Below are 16,860 nucleotides of genomic sequence, written 5' to 3' on the forward strand. Positions count from 1 at the left end.
CTGTAGGGTCACAAGGAGTCCAACGTGACTGAGTGACTAACACTTTCAACCCTTTTTATTCAAATTGACACCTCCTTTGTACTGTGACTATTTTTTTCCCTTCATCCTAATGTGGCCCTATGGTTGAAATTCCCAAAGTGCCGATGTTGGGATCTTTCTGTGTCTCAGAGAGCTCAGTTATTGATGGACGCTGTGTGTCTGGATCCCGTGATTCCCTGCTCAATTTCCTGACCCTACAATAAAAAGTTTCACTGGGACTCGGCCTCTGAAGAGGTTATTTTGGATTTAAAGGGGTTTCTTAGCACCTTTGTTCTCCTTTTGATAACTGCGTATAAGAATAATCTCATACCTTTGCGTTTATTTCCATGGTGCTTCGAAAAGGGTGCGGACACGATCTTTTATCCTCTTTTGCACTTACACTTTGAAGTATGCCTTTTTTATTTTCTTTAAAAGCAGTGAAAAGGGCCCAGAGAGAAACGGGGTGATTCATCCAAGGTCATGAAGCAAGTTGAGACCGGAGCAGAGAGTGGAACCCTGACCTTGGCTTCCCACCCTTTGATCACACGAACACAAGCTGAATGCAAGCTGTTTCTTTCAATGAGTGGAGTTGGGGTGGAAGCGTCCTTAAATAGCCCTGCAGCGGGTCCCAGTCTTCCCCGAGGAGACCCGGATGTCCTGGAGAGCTCTGGTCCCAGCTGCGTGACGGCACTTTGTACACACGTCACTCCCTGCCCACTCACGGGCTCCTCTGCACCCCCTGTCTGTTTTCAAGCCTGGGAATAGGGTTTACTGTCCAGGCTCTCCCCCCAGACAGCACTTCACGAGGTCCTGCTGTGAAACCAGGACTCCTCACCTCGCTGAATCCAGAGTCCCCTGCCATTGCCCCAACAGAACCCTCAAAGTGGAGGTGCTAGTCGCTCAGTCACCCGGGGAGCCCCCCAGAGCCCTGATAAGCAGGGTAAATCCTGGTCCCCTTCTTAAGGATGCTGCTGCTGCTGCTAAGTCGCTTCAGTCGTGTCCGACTCTGTGCGACCCCATAGACGGCAGCCCACCAGGCTCCCCCGTCCCTGGGATTCTCCAGGCAAGAACACTGGAGTGGGTTGCCATTTCCTTCTCCCTCTTAAGGATGAGGTCTTTCTTATATGTCCCTGAGCATGGAGCCCGGGGCTGGTATGGAGTGTTCCTCCTGTTGCTTTGGAGAAAACTTCACCTTTCAGTGGCCCTGATAGCAGGCAGGGGAGCAGCTAAGATTTAGTACTGGTGTGGGTGCATTTTGCCCCTGACCCCAACTTCTTGGGGCTTCCCTGGTGACTCAGACAGTGCAGAATCTGCCTGCAATGCAGGAAACCCAGGTTCCATCCCTGGATCAGGAAGATCCCCTGGAGAAGGGCATGGCAACCCATTTGTCTTCTTGCCTGGAGAATCCCATGGACAGAGGAACCTGGCAGGCTACTGTCCCTGGGGTCGCAAAGAGTCGGACACGACAGGGTGACTAACACACCAGCCCTTTATCTCTGGTAGCTTTTGGGGTTGGGTGGGGTGGTCCTGACCAAATCTGTTTCCCACACTGGAAGTTCGGGCCTTGTCTCTTCAGGATGGGAGTTTGCAGTGTCCGACCTGTAAGACCATTTACGGGGTGAAGACGGGCACCCAGCCTCCAGGGAAGATGGAGTACCATGTCATCCCTCACTCCCTGCCTGGCCACCCGGACTGCAGAACCATCCGGATCATCTACAGCATCCCCCCCGGCATCCAGGTCAGCCCGCCCTTGGCCACTGGCTTTCATGACTTCATATTTAAATGTTCGCAGGTCAGTGTTTGTCTTTAGTCACTCAGGCTGCTGTAACCAAGGGAAACCACAGAATGTGTTCATGTCTAACCCATCTTTCTGTGCACCTGAAGTTCACACAACATGGTTGATCAGCTATTCCCTGGGGCTCGGCAGTGGAGAATCTGCCTGTAGTGTAGGAGCCACAGGAGACCCTGGCTTGATCCCTGGGTTGGGAAGATGCCCTGGAGGAGGGCACGGCACCCCACTCCAGTATCCTTGCCTGGAGAATCCCATGGACAGAGGAGCCTGGTGGGCTGCAGTCCCGGGGGTCACAAAGAGTCAGACGTGACTGAGGTGACTCAGCACGCACGCACCGATATAAAATTTTTAAAGAGAACAAAAACACACACTTTTAAAAAAAATTATTGGAGTACAGTTGGTTTCCCACGTTCTGTTGTACAGCAAAGGGATTCAGTTGCGGCTATTGTTCAGTCGCTCAGTCGTGTCCGACTCTTTGTGACCCAATGAACCAGAGCACGCCAGGCCTCCCTGCCCATCACCAACCCCCGGAGTTTACTCAAACTCATGTCCATTGAGTTGGTGATGCCATCCAACCATCTCATCCTCTGTCATCCCCTTCTCCTCCTGCCCTCAATCTTTCCCAGCATCAGGGTTTTTTCAAATAAGTCAACTCTTCGCATGAGGTGGCCAAAGTATTGGAGTCTCAGCTTCAACATCAGTCCTTCCAATAAACAGCCAGGACTGATCTCCTTTAGGATGAACTGGTTGGATCTCCTTGGTGTCCAAGGGACTCTCAAGAGTCTTCTCCAACAGCACAGTTCAAAAGCATCAATTCTTTGGCACTCAGCCTTCTTTATGGTCCAACTGTCACATCCATACATGACTACTGGAAAAACCGTAGCTTTGACTAGATGGACCTTTGTTGACAAAAATGATGTCTCTGCTTTTTAATATGCTGTCTAGGTTGGCCATAACTTTCCTTCCAAGGAGTAAGCGTCTTTTAATTTCATGGTTGCAGTTATACATATAGACACATATCCACTCTTTTTTAAATTCTTCTCCCATAGAGGTCATTACCGAGTGCTGAGTGGGGTTCCCTATGCTATACAGCAGTCCTTTATTAGTTTCCTGTTTTATATATAGTGGTGCATGTATGTCAGTCCCAATCTCTCCGTTTTAAACAACAGAAATTTACTTGTCATACTTGTGGAGGCTGAGACGTTCAAGATCAAAGTGCTGGCAGACTCAGGGTCTGGTGAAACCCTCTTCCTGGTTTGTAGACCATCCTCTCACTGTGTCCTAACGTGACAGCAGTGTGAGGGGCTGTCTAGTGTCTGCTTTATAAGGGTGCTAACCCTGTTCATCAGCGAAGGAAACAGCATCCCAGTCCAGTCTTCTTGCCTGGAGAATCCCATGGACAGAGGAGTCTGGTGGGCTACAGTCCATGAGTCGCAAAGAATCGGACACAACTGAGCAACTCACACACACACACACACACACACACACACACACACACGACCCCCTTCATAATGGCTTCACCTAATCACCCACCGTGAACACTCCCACCTCCTAATACCATCACATTGGGGGTGATATTTCAGCATATTAATTTTGGTGGGAACCCAGACTTTCAATTATAGCTTTTTGCCCCTGGCCTCTGAAAATTTGTGGGTCCTTCCTACCCACAAAATACATTCATTCTGTCCCAGTTCAGTTCAGTTCAGTTGCTCAGTCGTGTCTGACTCTTTGCGACCCCATAAATCGCAGCACGCCAGGCCTCCCTGTCCATCACCAACTCCCGGAGTTCACTCAGACTCACGTCCATCGAGTCAGTATGCCATCCAGCCGTCTCATCCTCTGTCGTCCCCTTCTCCTCCTGCCCCCAATCCCTCCCAGCATCAGAGTCTTTTCCAATGAGTCAACTCTTCGCATGAGGTGGCCAAACTACTGGAGTTTCATCTTTAGCATCAGTCCTTCCAAAGAACACCCAGGACTGATCTCCTTTAGAATGGACTGGTTGGATCTCCTTGCAGTCCAAGGGACTCTCAAGAGTCTTCTCCAACACCACAGTTCAAAAGCATCAATTGTTCGGCGCTCAGCCTTCTTCACAGTCCAACTCTCACATCCCAGTAGTCCTCAAATTCTTCACACAGTCCAGCACCCACTTTCATTCATTTTTTTTAAAGTGTTTATTTGTTTATTTGGCTGCTCTGGGTCTTTCTTGTGGCATGTGGGATCTAGCTCCCTGATGTGGGATCTGGTTCCCTGACCAGGGATCGAACTCAGGTCCCCTGCTTTGGTAGTGCAGAGCAGCCCCAGGACTGCTAGGGAAGGGCTCCAGCACGCACTTTAAAATCTAGGTCCCAAGTCTTTTTAAATATCATCTAAACCAGCGCGAGATGAGGCTGAAGGTATAATTCCTCTTAGGGCCTCTTCATCTCCAGCTGTGAACCTGTGAAAGCAAGCAATTTGCATGGTAGAGTCTCATCAGACACTGAGTCTGCCCACACCTTGGTCTTAAACTCCCCAGCCCCAGGAACTGTGAAAAATGAATTTCTGTTGTTTTTGCTGTCATTCTGTGAGAGCAGCCTGCGCTGCTAAGACGATGTTGCGCTGTGGACAGTCTCCTTCCCACTCTGGGGCCCCTCCACGCAGCCTCCCCCTCCCCCTCGCCACCCCTATCCTGACTTTCTTGCGCACCTTCCAGGGTCCTTTGTGCATTTGCAACAAAGACTTCTTCCACTCCTCCCAGCTTCACGCAAAGGGTGACGTATCAGCCACATTGTTCTGCAAGCTGTATTTTCAATGCACAATACAGTCTGTAGATCTTCCCATGGCCATAGAAAGAGAACTTCCGCATTCTTGCTTAGCTTTGCATAATCATCCCTTGTATAAAGGGCCATAATTTGTATTCAGCAGTCTCCTTGTGATGGGCGTATGGATTGTTCCCAACCTTTTGCTTTAACAAATAATGCCATAATGAATAACCTCTCACGCCTGTGAGTATCTCCATAGAGTAATTTTCTAGAAGTGGAATCTTTTTGGTCAGGCGGTATTTGCGTGTGTAAATTGATAGTCTTTGACTTTTGTGGGCGTGTCTTTCTTCTTGTGATTCTTCTTAAGAGAGCCCATAGGAAGAAACTGAACAATTTCCCAGGCAGTAAATACAAACGTGGGGTTTTCCAGGTGGCTTAAAGATTCCGCCTGCTAATGCAGGAGATGTGGGTTTGATTCCTGGTCCAGGAAGATCCCCTGGAGAAGGAAATGGCAACCCACTCCAGTGTTCAAGAATCCCATGGACAGAGGAGCTTGGCGGGCCACAGTCCACGGGGTCGTAAAGAGTAGGACATGACTGAGCGGCTGAAGAACAGATACAAATGGCCCTTCCTTCCGACACGGAAGCTTTTTCTAAACGTTCGAGGGGGCTCCCTGGATCCCTTTATTTACCCAATATTTGTTAGTTTTCCCTCCCCTCCTCCTTCCTCCTTGCCTTCCTCCCTTTTATCTTTCATTTACAAATACCTGAGCGTCAACTCTAGGCCACACCAGGGGCTAGAGGGAGAAGGGTGGGTGACAGAGACACAGTCTTTACGCCTGCGAAGTCCCCATTCTAGTGGCACTGGGAAGAAACAAAACGGGGAAACGCAACAGCCTGCAGAAGAGCTGGGTGAAAACCACGGCTCTCCTTTGCAGGAATTAGCAACTAGTCAAGAAGAAATAAGTGCATGTCAGTAAGCTCTAGAGTGAAAACTGACGTGCACCACTGGCACAAGCCGTGGGAAGCAGGGTGGAAAACGCACAGGGGCAAGAGAAGGCCTTCAGCCTCTGATGGGCCTGGGTTCTGATCCTCGGGTGACTTCCTCCTTTGCAAGGGATTTTGGACCTTGACCCCTGGACTCTCCTGAGCCGTGTTTCTTTATCTGCACAACCATGAAGCCAATATGCAGGGGTTTTGTAAAGATGGGTGATAATGTTTGTGTGTGCATATGAGGGTCCCGGGCACAGGACCAAGGTGCTCAGTACCTGGGCCCCATCATTTTTGAGTATCCTACTTGTCAGGGCAAGGAAGGGGGCCTATGCCTGCCTGTCTGTCTGGGAGAGTCAGAGGAGCCTTTCTAGGGCAGAGCCTTCGGTAGTAGAGCAAAGCTGAAGAAATGGAAGAGAAAGTTTTTAGTGTTTTGTTATTTCTTTGACTTTTTAGTTTATACTGGGATATAGAAAGTGAAAGTGAAAGTTACTCTGTCCTGTCCAACTCTTTGCGACCCCATGGACTATCCATGGAGTTCTCCAGGCCAGAATGCTGGAGTAGGTAGCCTTTCCCTTCTCCAGGGGATCTTCCCAACCCAGGGATCGAACCCAGGTCTCCCTGGGTTGCAGGTGGACTCTCTACCAGATGAGCCACGAGGGAAGCCCACACCGGGATACAGCCGATTAACAGTGCTGTGATGTTGCAGGTGAGCAGCGCAGGGGCTCAGCCGTGCGTGTACATGTATCCTTTCTCCCCTCCCGTCCAGGCCGCCACAGAACATTGCACAGAGCTGCACGTGCTGTGTGTGCATGTCCATCCCGGACTCCCTAACTAGCCCTTCCCTCCACCCCTTCCCCCTGGCGACCGTAAAGGAGAACATGTTTTGGCTGGCGGGCACAGCGGAGATTTGGAGGAGAGACCGGAGGGCTGTAGGAGGCCCGTAAAGAAGTCTGCTTTGGGTCGAGTTGCCCGAGTGATGGGGAGGAGGAGGGAGCAGGCAGGGGGTGGAGACAGCGACCTGGTCTGGGGAGGCCCTGACCGCTGGGCTGGGGACCTCGGACTCTGCTTGACAGGCCGGGGGCACGGCTGGTCCTTGAAGGTCGTTGGGCGGGTGGCTAGGATCGTGGGAGGTCACATGGTTGGGATGATGCTTTAGCAAAGCCAGTCTGGCCAAAGAGTCGAGATGACGTCACCACCCAGTTAGGGGACCGCTGCTTCCGGCAGTGACCCCAGGAGGACTCTGGACCAGGGCAACGCAGCTGGATGTGAGGACAAAGGAGACTTCAGGGGTGACTCTAGGGCTGCCGAGGGGGCTGATGGGGAAATGAATGGCAATATGGAAATCCCAAGAAATAGCCCGTGGCCTTGGTGAGAAGCAGGACAGACCGCAGGGGGCAAGGTTTGGGGTGGGGAAACCACTTGGGAGGATGCGGTGTTTTTCCAGGCTTCAGGACCAGAGGGTGGAGAGCCCGCACAAGGGTCCAGAGGCACCCACCTGCCGCCCCTGTAGGCGCCACGGCTCCCCCAGGAAAGCCCAGGCTTGTGTCGAAGGGCGCTGTCCTGGCAGCCGGTCCACAGGCCTCCCCCGAGAGTCAGTGGCTATATCCTCCACGCCACGTCCATCCCTGGAGACTCCAAGGGCCAGTGGGCTTGGGCTGTTGTGCAAAGTGAGGACCTGTAAGCTCTGCCTTGCCTGCAGGAGATGATTCTCTGGGGGAGAAGCTGTGAGGAGGCCCAGGGCAAGTTGTGACTGCTGAGCGTAGCTGGTGCGAGGCAGGATTCTGCACTGGCCACACGACAGACAAGTCCTGGGCGGGAGAGGGGAGCAGAGCCGCAGTCAGAATCGGCCACCAGTCATCCAGCCTGGCTTAGAAACAGCCTTGGCTGCGGGAATCTTGTCAGTGTGTTTTCACATGAACATCAAATTCACAAACTTCCAGTCCCGTGTCTCCCAGAAGACACTGCTGTCTCTCTCCGATCCCTGTAATTTCTCCTTCCCTGAGGCCTCACTGGACTCCTGCTGCTCAGTTTGCAGAATCACAGACAGTCTGAACCATGGGATTCATTTTTGCTTTAATCACATAATTTTTGAATTGTTTTGGAGCTGTCGTGTATCGTAAGGGAAAATGGGAAATCTGTTTTCTCGAAGTTTGGTTACCACCCATTTGCTCACTCATTCGTTTGTTCAGCCGGGAGATGGTTGCTGGTCTCCTGTGTGACAGCTTGTGCCCGGAGCGGTGTGGAATCTTCCATATTCTATTGGCTTCGTCGAGAAGGGATTTTAAAACAGGGTTTCATACCCTCTGAGGAGGGGCCGGGCTGCTCAGAAATGATACACAAGCACGTGTGTGTAGGGGAGAAATATGTGTATTGACACTGGGAGGAAATCCTTCATTTTTCATGAGCTTCTCAGACGGGCCTGTAGATTGTTCTAACCCTGATTAGGAGCACTGGCTTTTGGCTAAACTCCGCTTCAGTTTCTTTCCCACCTGGTGGCCTGTGACGGCTTGCTTCACAGGGATGCTGGGTGGTAACAGTTGAGATCTTAGGAGATTTTTAGTCATGCAGATGCCAAGACTTATTGTTCAATAAGGAAACAGACTGACACCCATGAGGACCAAGGAGAAAATCCCCGAGAGCCATTCACATCATTCTGATCTCTCGGCTCTTGGCTCAGAGCTCGGAAGCACTTGGGTCATTCTGAGCGGTTCAGCGGTTAAACAATCCAGAGTGCAAGCCAGGAAACCTGGGCTGAGGTTCTGGCAAAACCGTTAATGTTCCGGAAGTCATTTAACCTCTGGGGCTGCAGTTCTCCTCTTTTGTGAAACAAAAGAGCCAGAGGAGATGCTGACCAAGATGATATAAACAGCTCCTGGGCTCTGAGAGTGTGCCAGGCTCCCCTAACCTCGCGTCCTACGAGGCGAGCATTGCACGTCTTCCCTCCTTGAGGGCCGGGACACCGACAGCCTCGGAGATGGCAGCTCTGGCTCACACAGCTGGGAGGCCCCCGCTCTGAGTCCTGACCCGGGCCCAAGGACCCCAGTATGCGTTAAACCACCACCCCATCGCTCCTTGGGTCTGTTCTCTGTCTAGACTCGATGGCTATTATTATATGGATAATATTTGGGTCCATCAGTTTTTGGATCAATCACAACCCTTATCTGAAGAACTTTAAACAATGCTGTCTGCTCTCTTTTTGCTGCTTTCAGGGGCCGGAACACCCAAATCCTGGGAAAAGCTTCAGCGCCCGTGGCTTCCCTCGACATTGCTACCTCCCGGACAGCGAGAAGGGGAGAAAGGTGAGGGCAGGCGTCGGCGCCCCGGCCCCAGCCCTGCTCGCAGTGGTGCTGAGCAGGGCCCGGTCTCTCAGCTCTACATGCCTGTGAAATCAAGTGCCATAGAGAGACTTCCCTGATGGTCCAGCGTCAAAACTCTGCCTTCTCACGCAAGGGTGCAGGTGTGGCTCCTGGTCGGGGAACTAAGATCCCTGACGCCTTGCAGTCAAATCACAAAGTGAAAACAGAAGCAATATTGTAACAGGTTCAATAAAGACTTTACAAATGGTCTGGGTCCAAAAAAAAAAAGGGCCCAAGTCGTAGTGGAGTTAGCTAGAGGAGTGAAGAGATGTGATTACAGTTTCGCTTTTGTAGGACGATGGGGGCTGGACTTTTAGCTCTTTTCTCCCCTGGATTTTACGGGCAATAATTCATCTATTTTAGGTTCCTCCTCTAGAGCTTTGCTGCTTACTGGCAGGTCCTGGGAAGAGCAGCAGTAGCAACACCTGGGAGCTCGATGTAAATACAGGGCCTTAGAACTACTTCATTTAACTGGATCTCAGGGGGCCTGACAGCACCTGAGTGCTTGGGAAGCACCGCTCTGGGCAGGGATCTTAATCTGTGGCATTTTAATGTTTTCTGTAATGAAGATTTTTGTTGTTATTTAGTTGCTAAGTCATGGCTGACTTTTTGTGACCCCATGGACTATAGCCCACCAGCCTCCTCTGTCCGTGGGATTTCCCAGGCAAGAATACTGGAGTGGGTTGCCATTTCCTTCTCCGGGGGATCTTCTTGACCCACGGATCGAACCCAAGTTGCTGGCATTGGCAGGCAGATTCTTTACCATTGAGCCACCAGGGACTCAGTCAGTGAATACTTTGACTTTCCCCAAAAGAGCAGAGGGAAAAGTCTCTGGGTTTCTGGATTCCTAGTGATTCCGGGGGAGGCTTCAGTGGTTCTATGAACTTGAAAGTTAGAATTACAACTTCATGTTCATTTTTTCTGTGGATAAGCCCAGAAAAATCGCTAGGTTTTTAAAAACCTTTCCTGATCTCAAAAGCGAAAAGAACTATTGATTTATTGGCCAAGAGGTGCGTCTTGGTTAGCTCTCTAGGTCATGGCACGTAACAAACAGCCTCTAAATCTCGGTGGTTTCCTCCAGCTAGCGTTTATTTCTCATACAGTTTGTGTGTTACTGACTATGGCTCAGTGGCTGCTGTGGGTCAGCTTTCAAGGATCTGGTTCTAAAATTCAGGGGGAAAGAGATTTTCTTCCCAGGTCCATTCCTTCCCCGTGGAATGGGCAGAGGACCAAGAGAGAATCCGAGTGGATTCTGCAATCCCATCAGAGCTTCCCCCTGAAGCTTGTCACTTCTGCTCCTGCTGTGCAGATGCTAAGTTGTGTCCGACTCTAAGATGTGACCCTGTGGACTATAGCCTGCCAGCCTCCTCTGTCCATGGAATTTCCCAGGCAAGAATACTGGAGTGGGTTGCCATTTCCTCCTCCAGGGGATCTTCCCAACCCAGGGATTGAACCCACATCTTCTGCATTGGGAAGCAGATTCTTTACCATCTGCACCACCAGGGAAGCCCCGCCCCTTTCATAGGCTTCCGCAAGTCACGAGCAAGCCAGACCAGGAGCTGGTGTCCTGCTTACCAGGAGGCTCCTTGGCAAAAAGCGGGCCTACAGTCACTCACAACTGGAGAAGCGGAGAGTCTGGGACAACAAGAAAGTCAACCACGTCATCCTGAGGAGGTACCCAGTGCAGTGTCCCCAGATTAGTCGTCAGGGGCAGTCCTGGTACCCGTTTGCCCAGAGCCAGCAAGTCTCTACACCCGAGACCTGCAGCCACCATCAAGTCCTGTGGTTAAAACGTGAATCCCCTTGCCAAGAGCTGTTTCTCCACCAGACCTCCTTCTTTGTGTCAATGACATACACTAAGTCCCCTACATGGGAACCTTCAAGTTATGAACTTTCCAAGATGCGAGTGTGGGTTCCACCAGCATCAGGCGTGAGTGACGCTGCAGCTCGCCCCCCATCTCCTGTTGCTGATGGTCCCTCAGCTCCACCACCTCCCACGTCCTCTCCCACCTCTAATCAGGGACTCTTCTTGCCTGTCCACTCGATGCCGGCCTCTGTGTGCCAGCTGTCATACTATGCTTTTCAGGGTGCTGTTCAGTTCCGTTCAGTTGCTCAGTTGGGTCCGACTCTTTGCCACCCCATGGACCACAGCATGCCAAGCCTCCCTGTCCGTCACCAATGCCCGGAGTTTACTCAAACTCATGTCCATTGAGTCGATGATGCCATCCAACCATCTCATCCTCTGTCGTCCCCTTCTCCTACCTTCAATCTTTCGAAGCATCAGAGTCTTTTCCAATGAGTCAGTTCTTCACATCAGGTAGCTGGAGTATTGGAGTTTCAGCTTCAACATCAGTCCTTCCAATGAACACTCAGCCCTGATTTCCTTTAGGATGGACTGGTTAGATCTCTTTGCAGTCCAAGGGACTCTCAAGAGTCTTCCCCAACACCACAGTTAAAAAGCATCAATTCCTTGGCACTCAGCTTTCTTTATAGTCCAACTCTCACACCTGAGGTACTGTACTATAAGATTAAAAATGTTTTCCTTATTTTTTGTTTGTTTTTTATGTAATATTTGTGTGAAAGTATTATAAGCTGACATTATGGTATAGTACTGTACAGCTGTTGTGTTAGTTGGGTTGCACTTACAAATGCATTGGACTTATGGATGCGCTATCGGAACAGAACTCACTCATATCTCGGGGACTTGCTGTGCTCTGTATCCCTGGAACCACGTCGGGTGCATGAACATAGCCCTGAGACACACACTTATCCCTGCACTGCCCTCTGAACCACTTGAATCTTTTCCTAATCCTCCAAACTAGTTACTGTCACCAGAACAGTGATTCTAAAACAGTTTCTCATGTCAGTCTCCTTCGTTTAACAGAAATAAAGTGAGAGAAAACAACGCAAAACTGCTAGGATGGCTTTCCTTACAAGGACAGCTTTCTCAGTTCAGTAGACAGGACCTCCCACAGTTTGGGTCTGAATCTTCTCTTCCCACCAGCTCCTCGCCTTTAACCCCCCATGCTTGCTGTTCTCAGACCCTCACCCTGGGTTCCTTTGCAGAGCGAGTTGATAGAGTGTAAGCTTTGAAGCCAGACCAGCCTGGCTTCGGATCCTAGTCCTGCCGTTTAGCGCATGTGGGAAATGGACATGAGGTTGATTTAAGTGTCAGTCTGCTAATCTCTGAAAGAGTGGGATTATTTCTAGCTCTGTGGGCAGGATGTTGTCAGAGTTAAATGAAGAATTCTTTTTTGTGAAGAGTTTCTTCACATTTGTGAAGAATCTGCCTGCAGTGCGGGAGACCTGGGTTCAATCCCTGGGTCGGGAAGGTCCCCTGGAGGAGGAACGGCAACCCACTCCAGTATCCTTGCCTGGAGGATCCCATGGGCAGAGAAGCCTGGCGGCTACAGTCAAGGAGTCGCCGAGTAGCACACAGCTGAGCCACTAGCACATACGGCATTCGTGAAAGGCTCCCTTGGTGGCTTCATGGTAAAGAACCCACCGGCCAAGGCAGGAGATGTGGGTTTGATCCCTGGATTGGGACGATTCCCTGGAAAAGGAAATGGCAATCTACTCCAGTGTTCTTGCTTGGGAAATTCCATGGACAGAGGAGCCAGGCTGGGCTGCAGTCCATGGGGTCACCAAAGAGCCGGATGCAGGTTAACAACTAACCAGCAATAACAATAAGCATTTTGTGAAATGCCCGGTGTGCAGTGACCTATGCCTTGGACCATATGTCTTTCCTGCGCCTGTACATTCTTCTCTATGCGTACACCTCAAATCCTCCCCACTCTCTGCGACTCAGCTCACAAACATCCCCTCCGTGAAATCTATCCTGATGCCCACCTGCGGGTCAGCAGAGTCATGCCCGAGACCAGAGTGTAAAGGCAGGCAGTCCTGAGTCCGGGCCCGCTCTGGCACTTTCGAGCTGCATGACCCAGACACATCTGCTCTCTTCTTCCGTGGAGAAGGGACAATGAGCATCCTGTCGTAGCCAGCTGTTAGGACCATCAGGTGACCCAGAGCCTGGCTTAGGACCATTAGGTGGACCAGAGCCTGGCACTCAGCCAGTAAGCGGCCGGGAAGCGGTGGCTGTTAGCTTCAGCATCTTCCAGCCCTTTCTTTCTTTCTTTCTTTCTTTCTGTGCTGGGTCTTCAAGCCGGCTCTTCACCACACAGACTTTCCTCTCGCTGCAGTGCCTTCTCTTGTTGCAGGGCATGGGCGCTGGGGTGCAAGAGCTTCCGTCGCTGCAGTCGTTGGGGCACAAGGTCTCAGCAGTCGCAGCTCCTAATTGTCGTGGCTCATGAGCTCTGAGGCCTGTGGGATCTTCCCAGCTCAGGAATCAAACCCACATCACCTGCACTGGCAGGCGGATTCTTTACCTCGGAGCCACTAGGAAGCCCCTGCCAGTCGGATCACCATGAAGTTTCCTCACCTCCAGTTCACACCCTGTTTACAGCCGTTCAGTTTTGAACCCAATGCATTTTTATCAGGTGCCTTCTTCACACTGGTCAGGGTGTCAGGCATTTGTCCTCCTCAGCCAAGACTGTTTTTCAGTGTAGCTGAATTGGAACATTCTGCACGTCCTCACACCTCTCTGAGCCTCACCCATAACTCAGAGGTAATGATAGCACCTGCCAGACCTGGGGCTAGATTTCCCATCTGAGCCTCACAGCCAAAGGTGGATATGAGGACCGGATGAAAAACTAACTGTGAAATGGCCTGGAAGAGGTCAGACATGCCTACCATGGCCCTGGAGAAGCACTGCACAGCGTCAGCTGCGAGTCAGCTAAGGCCACACTCTGGCGCTGGTGGCGGTGGGCATGGCTCAGAAGGTCTCAGATTGCCCCTAAGAGCCTCAGATTCCTAGATCCCAGCTTTTAAAATGCAGCTATGATGCTGGTTTCCCAGGTGGTGCTCGCAGTAAAGAACCTACCTAGCGCAGGAGATGTAAGAGATGTGAGTCCGATCCCTGGTCGGGAAGCTCCCATGGAGCATGAAATGGCAGCCCACTCCAGTATTCTTGCCTGGAGAATCCCATGGACAGAGGAGTCTGGTGGCCTATGGTCCATGGGATCACAAAGAGCTGGACGCAACTGAAGCGACTTAGCATGCGAGATGCTGGGCCCTAACATTAGTTGAGTGGATATACCAGGCACTGCTGTGAAAGCACTCTGCATGTGAGGCCCCCTAAGACGCTCACAACCTTTGGGGGTAAGTGGTACCACTGGAAGCTCAGAGAGGTCATGTAACTTGCCCAAAGCCACACAGTTTGTCCGTGACAGAGTCAAGACTGAACCTGCCAGGTCCTTGAGCCCACTTCCCAGCTCCTGCCCATTCCCTGTGCCTCTTGGAGCACTGTCGTGCGGGCAGGGCTGGGACCCCAGGGCAGGGGAGGCGTTCTCCCTGCGGATGGCCTTTGACCAGCACAGCCTGTCTGGCACTGATCTCCCCTGTTTTCTCTCAGGTCCTGAAGCTGCTTCTCGTGGCCTGGGACCGCCGCCTTATCTTCGCCATCGGGACGTCCAGCACCACGGGCGAGTCAGACACCGTCATCTGGAATGAAGTCCATCACAAGACAGAGTTCGGCTCTAACCTCACTGGCCACGGCTACCCAGATGCCAACTACCTGGATAACGTGCTGGCCGAGCTGGCCGCCCAGGGCATTTCCGAGGACAGCGCTGCCCAGGAGAAGGACTGAGCTGGGGGAGGGGGGTGGATGGGGCTTTGGGGTGGCAGGGGTGTGGGAACCACAGGGCAGGAAGGAGGGAGAGTCAGGGTGGAAGTTGGTGCCGTGCCCTCCCGAGCCCCTTGTGCCGTCTCCATCTCCCATCCTTCCGGCCACAGCGGGGAGCCAGAGTGAATAAGGGGATGTCATTCACAAACCTCATCCAACACGCAGGGGCCTCGGGACGGGGAGAGGGCCGCCCTCGCCTGTTCCCGTGGAGCGCCGGTGCTGGGCAGGCAGGGACTCCTCCCCTCACACCACCCCCAGCCCCCAGCAGGGGGCACTGTCAGCACGCGTGGGGGACGGGCACCTCTTACCCTGGCCTTGTGAAGCCAGGGGCGCCCGCCGTGGCTGGCTTCTCGCTGCTTCCACTCTGCTTGGAAAGCGGGGTTTCTACTTTTCTCTCATCCCCCGGAGGTGCGGCGCTCTCACTGTGCAAGCCTGAGAGGCAGAGGAGTGAACCGCTGCGGCATCGGCAACCAATGCCTCGATGTACAGGGAGGAAGTGCTTCTCACCAAGAGGGGGCGAGGGCAGCGAGGGCTTCCGGGAGCATCTCAGCTCCCATCGCGGTCCTGGCTGCTCCCGCCTCCCGCTCACCCCTCTGCCCTGTCCAAAGAGGCATCTGATTCTCTTATGCAGACGGAGGAACTCTGGGATTCCTCTCTGGGGCGCGATGTCTCCCGCCCCTCTCTGATCAGGCCAGAGCCTGCGTCCCACTTAGCATCTGAATTAGTCCTCAGGGAGAGGAGCCCAACTCTTCCAACTCATCCCAGACCAGCTCAAAGATTCCGTGTGATTCATCCAGTCACTGTGAGTGGAGCCCAGGCTGGGCTCCATCCCATCCGTGGACGTGTGTGTGTGTGTGTGTGTGTGTGTGTGTGTGTTTGTGTGCGCGTGCATGCACGAGTGCACCGCGCGGGACCAGGCTCTGCCGCTTGGCCAGGTTGGCAGAGGGTCCCATCGTGATCTCACACTCTGGTTCTGCAAACTGTCAGACCCCAGTTCTGATGGGACTGAAACAGCCAGGCAGCGGTTCGTTGGTGTGCCTCACTGTCTGACACCCGTCCCCTAATCAACATGAACCCAGACCGAGACAGGGCTGTGCTTGGGGGGGGGGGGGGGGAAGGGCGGAGGGGGGCGGGGTGTAGGGCGGGGGGTGGACGGGCCCCTTTGTATATCTCTCGCAAGGTGGGATCTGAGCTGGTCCACGAGGACCTCAGCGGGTCTCCATGCACGTTGTCTAATGGGCCTGGAGGTGTGCGGGGACCCTCATCTTCCTCTGCAATGACAGGCTGGCCCAGCACATGAGGGAGCCTCTAGCCCTTTCCCAGCAGGGTTGGGACCACCTTGGGGTCCAGTCCAACCTGTGTCAGGGTTGTGGCCCAAGACCCTGCCTGTCCCCCACATTCCCTTCGGCTCCCATGAAGGAGACAGTTGGGGGTCAGGGAGGAGAGACGGGGATGAAGAAGGGAACCCCAATTCTGCCCCCTTTGAAAGTGGATTCTCTGAACTCCGTGTTTGGGGGAAGTTGCTCTGGATCCTAATTTGAATTTATATACCTCGTGTCTGGGGGTCTGACATATATATATATATATATATATATATATATATATATATATGCACATATATTTCATAGTATTTGGAAGGTTTTCGATGCTGGAAAAATGGAAAAGCCTTCAGACGCGGTACTGAAGTAAGAAGCGGCAGCCAAGCTTTTCCAAGGGTCGGCTCTGAGTGTCCTGCTCTCAGGCCTGCAGACATTCTGAGGAGGGGAGGCACTGGTGCTGAGCTCGTCCTCCTCTTCCACGTGGCAGAAGGCGTGAAAGTGTTAGTTGCCAAGTTGCTTTGGGAATATTAGTTAGCTCCAGCGAAGGGCGCTCTGGCAGGAGGCCGTCCAGTCTCACCCATTAGTCCTTCACCTCACCAGCAGACCAGGAGACTGGCCCCCAGCCCACCGCACCACGGGGCAGTTTCCTGCCGCAGCCGGCAAGGAAACATCCGAACTCAGCGGGAGAAGGGCTCTCGCCCTCCCTTAGCGTTTGACGTCAGCCCATGCCCGTTGCCGGGCCACCCTGTGCCAGAGACAGGCCTCATCATAAGCCCGGCTACACCCCCACCCTCCTTCAGCATCCTTGGTCCAGGCTCCTCCGGGCTCCTCACCCACAGGAACGAGAAAACAGACCCGGAGCCGGCGGGTAGACAGAGCGGTGTGGCGAGAGGTGGTGAAAGAAG

At 52.6% G+C, this 16,860-nt stretch overlaps 1 protein-coding gene across 1 annotated transcript in view; it reads left to right on the plus strand.

Moving 5' to 3' along the window:
- Positions 1–14,600, plus strand: part of DTX4 (deltex E3 ubiquitin ligase 4) — a 37,792-nt gene extending 23,192 nt beyond the window's left edge. Inside the window, exons 7-9 of the mRNA XM_068989092.1 lie at positions 1,595–1,756; positions 8,750–8,839; positions 14,367–14,600. Coding sequence (XP_068845193.1) covers positions 1,595–1,756; positions 8,750–8,839; positions 14,367–14,600 — 486 coding nt within the window. The remainder of the gene's footprint in view (positions 1–1,594; positions 1,757–8,749; positions 8,840–14,366) is intronic.
- Positions 14,601–16,860: the final 2,260 nt, after the last annotated feature.

The sequence above is a fragment of the Capricornis sumatraensis genome, chromosome 16 (assembly GCF_032405125.1).
Source record: "Capricornis sumatraensis isolate serow.1 chromosome 16, serow.2, whole genome shotgun sequence".
Classification (NCBI taxonomy): domain Eukaryota; kingdom Metazoa; phylum Chordata; class Mammalia; order Artiodactyla; family Bovidae; genus Capricornis; species Capricornis sumatraensis.